The sequence below is a fragment of the Branchiostoma belcheri genome, unplaced genomic scaffold (assembly GCF_001625305.1).
Source record: "Branchiostoma belcheri isolate BF01 breed outbred unplaced genomic scaffold, Haploidv18h27 scaffold264, whole genome shotgun sequence".
Classification (NCBI taxonomy): domain Eukaryota; kingdom Metazoa; phylum Chordata; class Leptocardii; order Amphioxiformes; family Branchiostomatidae; genus Branchiostoma; species Branchiostoma belcheri.
In genome coordinates, this window is record NW_017803870.1 from 11282 (window position 1) to 18628 (window position 7347).

Here is a 7347-nt window from a genome sequence, read left to right on the forward strand (position 1 = left end):
AGAATGAAGCTATAACAGAGGGAAAACAAAATCTGTCCCCCAATAAACAATAAATAGTGTCTTAAGTGGTTAATATGAGTTACAAAATTTTGGGGGGAGAATATCAGGCCCATGTTTTGGGGACTCGGTGCGTGACTCGCGCCGCGGAAAGTTGCCCTTCTATACCTGACCCCTACGCTGTGAAAAAATCCTGGTGAGAACCCTGATCTCTATGGTCATTCAGCTCTAAAAGGGACTAGGAAAAGAAAAAAACGATTACATAGGCTGCCCGATATGATACTGATGTTCTTTTAGTTTACCTGCTCCTTGCTGTTGATAACCGAACTCAGAATGGTAACTTTTCTAGGTTGAACCAATCCTGGCAAATATATCTATAGGGGCTTAATCCTAAGCAAAATGGGGACTGTGAGTAGCTAGTATTTTAAAGGAAAGATTAATTAAAATCTATAAGAAGTTTAATAGATGAAATTCGATAGTTTCGTTCTATACAAGCAAAAGTAGCTCCACTTGAATTTTCCGTTGCTGTTATGCCGACCTTCTTCAGGAGTGATGTTAATTCAATTACACTGAACACGTGACCTTAGGGACACGTGGCACAAGTAATGGATGGTACTATTGCCGGACAGGTGATATCAGCCCCCGTCTCGGTTGCGTTTGAATGAAAGTATCAAATTTCATCTCGGTATGTTCCAATATAAGTTATAAGTAAGTTTATTTACTAGTTACATATTGCTTCTTAACTATGAAATAAGGAATCATATTGAACAGGGCTTCTTCAAGTGAGGCTTTCCAGACATTTATAAATAATGTCTTTTCTTCAAGATTGTTCCAACGTCTCATAATTTCACAATGGTGGTCATTCCTCAAACAGGTGGATCTCATTCTCCAATTACCGTCTTCATTTGATTCCAAATGTTCATTATCTTAACTATCTTAACTAATTAGTACATGCTAGTACGTTGTTGATAACAGGTTATCAACAACGGACGTTAAGCCGTGCAGTGAGTGAGTGAGTGTAGTACTGCTGATATATTTAGACTATCTTTACTTATAGAATACAATAGTGCTATGTCAATAGAAACGTTAAAATTTCAATACTACATATTAGCTATATTCAACACTAGTTATGGTAATCAAAAAGGAAGTTAAGTAAAGATTATATATGCAAAGCATGTAAAATGCATGTTATCAGCAGGCAAGCATTTTTTTGTTTGGGGGGGGGGGTAACAAGGGGAATGTTCAAGTTCAGCCCTTGTTGTTGTTTAGGGCAGGACCCGGAGTCCCAGGACGTTGACCTGTTCAGCACCCGCTGGGCCGATGACTTCTGCCACCTGGGGAGAAATATTCTCATTTTAAAATGTATATTTAAAAATATAACTCTGACAAAACTCTTTCAACTGTTAAACTCTTAAGCCTATTTTCACCACTATATTCAACAAGATATATCAAAAGATCTATAACCTTCATTATTATATGCCCAGTTGACGTTGACCAATCAAAAGTTCCAATTTCATATTAGTTATGACGCCATAGTGTCATGTAAAATGTTACAACTGGTGCATAATCTTAAGTGGTCAGTTATTAGAATAATTGACCCCTGGGGGCCTACAATCTTGGACACGCGGAGGCTATCCATGATTGTGCCTAGCCCTAACCCTAACACAGTCAGATGTAGAACCCTAACACAGTCAGATGTAGAACCCTAACACAGTCAGATATAGAACCCTAACACAGTCAGATATAGAACCCTAACACAGTCAGATATAGAACCCTAACACAGTCAGATATAGAACCCTAACACAGTCAGCCCTAACACAGTCAGCCCTAACACAGTCAGCCCTAACCCTAACACAGTCAGATATAGAACCCTAACACAGTCAGCCCTAACACAGTCAGCCCTAACACAGTCGGCCCTAACCCTAACACAGTCAGATATAGAACTAGATAGGTACGGTTCTGAATACAATGTGAACTAGAGGACACTCACATCCTGTTGGACCTTGGCCTTGAGTGCCTGGTACTCAGCAGAGTCACTCAGGTCAGTCACATCCTCACTGATGTCCATTGAGGCAATCTGCACTGTGCCAACTGTGAAGAGATATAATTGTAACATTTAGTTTCAAAGAAAAGATTAACTAACTATTCAAACATTGAAATTATTGCAATGAAACGAAATCGGTTCTAGTTTCTATAATTATAGCTTCTCTTCTAAATATAAAAGCTTCCTGTTTGAAAGAAAATCCAGTGAAGGTCCACTACTACAGCATTCATGATAAATCAAGTCCAAGTAAAACTTGAAAATCAATAAAACAGATAGTGGCTATGTTGTGAACCCACTGCATTAATCACAATGATTCAGTTAACTGTTACCCCCTTCTCATCAAAGTAGAATAGTCAAGGAGATTATGCCGTGTATTGACATCCTGGGGAAAGGAGTGCAGTTATGTACAATGTGCTTTTGTATATCAATTTATCTATCTATCTATCTATCTATCTATCTATCTATCTATCTATCTATCTATCTATCTATCTATCTATCTTTCTATCTATCTATCTATCTTTCTATCTATCTATCTATCTATCTATCTATCTATCTTTCTATCTATCTATCTATCTTTCTATCTATCTATCTAATAGTATCTATCTTTCTATCTTTCTATCCATCTATCTATCTATCTTTCTATCTTTATCTATCTATCTTTCTATCTACATGTATTTATCTATCAATCTATCCATCTATCTATCTACATGTATTTATCTATCTACCTATAATATAGTCTCTCAACTCTTATCTGTGAACATTTAATATGGTAATTTGTTAAAATTGGGTGAGAACAATGTGAACAATAGCTCTGCTTCTAATCATGAATTGAAGTACAACTTCCGAACCAGCACATTTTAGACAAACTTACTGGTACAGATCTCGTCAGCCAGCGTGGTACGCAGGTCTCTCAGCGCGGCGAAGCTGGCTGCAGTGTAGCTGGTGTTGACGGTGGTTGCTATGGCAGCCAGTTCTGAAGGCACAGTTGCGTTTCCGACTCCGATGGTGTACAGGATTATACCAGACCGCCTGGCTTTGCTGGCAGCAGCGGCCACATCATCAAGGGAGGCACCACCTGTGTGGATGGATGTTGTTTGTTTGTTTGTTTGTTTGTTTGTTGAATGTGTTTGTATCTTAGCATAACTGGTAAACTTCACACACCAGTTTTGTGTAGGACAGTAAAAGCTGTGCAAGAGTGGGCTGTAAGGTTTCAAATGTCAAAACAATGTATGTCCCTGTCCTTGGTGCTGAAATACCCCCCATTAGAAAGGTTCCAACGGAAATCTTGCTGTAACAAGTAGAAAGGACCAAATTGAGTAGAACAGCTTCCAGGTTAATTCTGGATTAATTTCCATATGTCTGAAACCTCACATCCAGATGGGCTAATATTGTAAACTATAGGTAATAATGATATAAGGAGCATGTACAAAATGTATATGTAGCGGCCATCGAGGACCCCTTTTGGATTAACCCAATTCTGCAGAATTTTTGGTTTCCAGAATAAATAATTCTGGCTTCAGTTTCCACAATTTTGCAGATTCGGGTTAATCCCAAAGGGGTCCTCGATGGCTGCCACATATTATTTACATCATTTTTACCTATAATTTACGATATTAGCCTGTGATGACACGCATACATGATGACTATATGTACTTTATACACACATACCTGTAATGACTATGCACACTTTATACACACATACCTGTAATGACTATGCACACTTTATACACACATACCTGTAATGACTATGCGCACTTTATACACACATACCTGTAATGACTATGCGCACTTTATACACATATACCTGCCATGACTAGACACACTTTATACACACATACCTGCCATGACTAGACACACTTTATACACACATAGTATTATTACATGTGATTACTAGACACAGTTTATACACACATACCTGTGGTGACTAGACACACTTTATACACACATACCTGTGGTGACTAGACACACTTTATACACACATACCTGTGATGACTATGCGCACTTTATACACACATACCTGTGATGCATATACACACTTTATACACACATACCTGCCATGACTAGACACACTTTATACACACATACCTGTGATGACTAGACACACTTATACACACATACCTTTGATGACTAGACACACTTTATACACACATACATGTGATGACTAGACACACTTTATACACACATACCTGTGATGACTATACACACTTTATACACACATACCTGTGATGACTAGACACACTTTATACACACATACCCGTGGTGACTAGACACACTTTATACACACATACCTGTGATGACTAGACACACTTTATACACACAATCATACATGTGATTACTAGACACATTTTCATACATGCATACCTGTGATGACTATACGCACTTTATACACACATACCTGTGGTGACTAGACACACTTTATACACACATACCTGTGATGACTATGGCTACACTGGGGACAGACGTGCGGGCTCCGTTCCTACTAGAGAACCCGTACGTTGCCATGTAGCGGACGGCTTGTCCCAGGTTCCTACTCCCTCCCATGTACTCTGTGTCTGCTATCGCAGCCTGCACATCCCCGTCTGTTTCAAACGTGTCCAGGGCAAACTCCTGTCTCGGCTCCGTCCCGTACTGGAACACCGTCACCCGACTGTTGTCCTGCCCGATGTCAAACTCATTCAGGAAGAGTTTGGCAAAGGCCTTTTCGGACTGGAAGTCATCGGAACTCACACTGTCAGAACCGTCTAACAGTATGGCAATATCCAGAGGGGTGAAACACCCGGCATCTGTAAGAAAAACAGCAACACTTGAAATTGTTGCTAATGTTGTTGCTAATCTAAGCTTACTAGTACTCCTGCATGATATCTAATGCTATAGAAAACTCTGGGCACTTCTGTATCTGTATCTGTATAGCCGGTATAACCGCCTTTCGGCGTAACACACCAGCTTCGCAGGCACGCGGCGCTGCGGCAGCTGGCTATATTACACCTAACCCTTGAACTTCTAGCTCTAGACATTGTTTAAAGCTATCTATTGACAATGCCCCTACTGTATTTGGTGACAGTGAGTTCCACTCTGCGATAGTTCTAGGAAAGAATGAATTCTTGAACACCTCAATCCTTGGTTGATAACTCTGGTACTTGAATGCATGGCTATTTCTTGTTCTCTTCTGGGCTGGTATTAGGTACTTAGTAGTTGGGACATCCACCAGTTTATTAGTCATTTTGTACATCATGCATAGTCTGGACATCTTTCTTCTGTCTTCCAGTGAGGTCCACTGTAGGTTTCTTTTCATTTCCGTGACACTAGCACCTCTTTCATAGTTGTTCATACAGAATCTTGCAGCTTGATTCTGTACCCTTTCCAATTTGTCTTTGTCTTTCTTTGTATATGGATCCCATACTGTCGCAGCATATTCTAGGTTCGGTCTTACAAGTGACGTGTATGCAAGTGATTTTACTCTAGTTGGACATGCCCACAGATTACGTTTAATCACTCCCAATGTCTGTTTCGCCTTAGTTGTGATATTATTAATATGTGCACCCCACTTCAGTCCGCTTGTCAGTGTGAAGCCCAGATACGGATGGATTTTTGTGGTTGCTAAAGCCTGACCACAGAACTGGTAGCTAGTTGCATGTGGTGTTCGTTTGTTTGTTATGTGCATAATGTAGCATTTTTTGGGATTAAACTGCATGAGCAATTTGCTTTGCCATTCTTCCAGGGTGTTAAGGTCTTTTTGGAGAAGTTGTGAGTCGGTCTGTGTAGAAAGCTCTACATACAATAGACAGTCATCGGCAAATAACCTCACATTTGAGTCAAGCTGATCTGGTAGGTCATTTATATACAAGAGAAAGAGCAATGGCCCCAGGACGGTTCCTTGAGGGACCCCAGACGCTACTTTAACTGGAGCCGACGCCTTCCCTTCAACCACTACTGTTTGCTCCCTGTTGGTCAGGAAAGCTTAAAAGCAGTTATTTAGTATATAATATTTGATTATGGAGATTTCCTGTTAATATTGCTATCAGTGTAACACATTTAGAAATAAACTTTACTGCAACTTTATACACATGTATGAAGTATAAAGTAGAAGTGGAAATGCGGTGTTTAAGACTAGCCGACGTGTCAGGGGCCCCTGCAGCAGCATTATCAAAGAGTGGATACTACAAACTATACTACTACTTATACAACTACCGGTACTTCTACGACTTACTACTACTACTACTACTACTACTACTACTACTAACTACTACTACTACTACTACTACAGTACTACTACTACTACAACTACTACAGCTACTACTATCTACTACTCCTACTACTGCTACTACTAGTACAACTACTACCAGTACTTAACTACTACTACTATACTAACAACAACTACTACTACTACTACTACTACTACTATTACTACTAGGCTTACCAAAGTCTTCAATAGTTGTCCTGAAAGGATCCACAGGCAGAGTGTCCAGGAAGCCACCAGACACAGCAGTGGAAAACGTAGTCTGTACCTCCACCAGGGCAGAGGGTTGGACCACAAATTGGGCATGTGCTATGATCAGGTTAGGCCTGGGGGTAACAAGAAACAGAAACACCAAACATTAACTCTTGGTGACTTGACTGGGTGATAGGTAAAAGACCTTGGCAAATTTAACTACGCCACGTGCACAAGGCTCAAGTGAGTGACAGATATCCTGATTTTTGCTGGCTGTGCTAATAAATTTTGGCCATAATCAAACTAACTTCCTGGTCCTCAGAATTGTTCTTAAAATTTATAAAGCCACAGGGTGACATACAACCAACCTCATGCTAGCTCTATCACAATACATCTACAGTAAACGTAATGGTTTATTGAAAACTATTAATAAGTATAAAGTAAAACTAGATTTTGCTGTATGAACCAGTACTGAGCAGTGTTTTAAGTACCGGTAATGAAAAATTTTACTGCAATGATAAAACGTACACGATTGTAACAGGCATCATGTAATGGCAACTAGCTCAGAGCATTTTACTGAGTAACTATAATCGGAATATTAGCTAGTCAGCCATTGCAGCAATCCTAAACATATAGATTCAAACTCATTTAAACTCATATTAAGAATTGTATCATATAGTCTTCAGTACATAAGGCCATGCTTACAATGGGTTGAACTGCAAAACTTCAATAGCATAGAGGCCTTGAACACTGACAAAGATGTTGAAAAGCTGGAAGACAAAACAACATGTAACAACTGTTATCTCTTTACCAGATAAAAACTAGTTTAACCCTATCTAGACCGGGCTTTTTTGGGCTTGGTGGGACGGGGGGGGGG

General features: G+C 39.7%; 1 protein-coding gene across 1 annotated transcript in view; it reads right to left on the reverse strand.

Annotated features, from left to right (window-relative positions):
• Positions 1–1214: 1214 nt before the first annotated feature.
• Positions 1215–7347, reverse strand: part of LOC109472053 (collagen alpha-1(XIV) chain-like) — a 9028-nt gene continuing 2895 nt past the window's right edge. Inside the window, exons 4-9 of the mRNA XM_019771628.1 lie at positions 7176–7240; positions 6459–6604; positions 4471–4824; positions 2913–3116; positions 1988–2088; positions 1215–1331 (exon numbers count right to left, since the gene is read on the reverse strand). Of these exons, the coding sequence (XP_019627187.1) occupies positions 1263–1331; positions 1988–2088; positions 2913–3116; positions 4471–4824; positions 6459–6604; positions 7176–7240 (939 nt within the window). The 3' untranslated portion in view covers positions 1215–1262. The remainder of the gene's footprint in view (positions 1332–1987; positions 2089–2912; positions 3117–4470; positions 4825–6458; positions 6605–7175; positions 7241–7347) is intronic.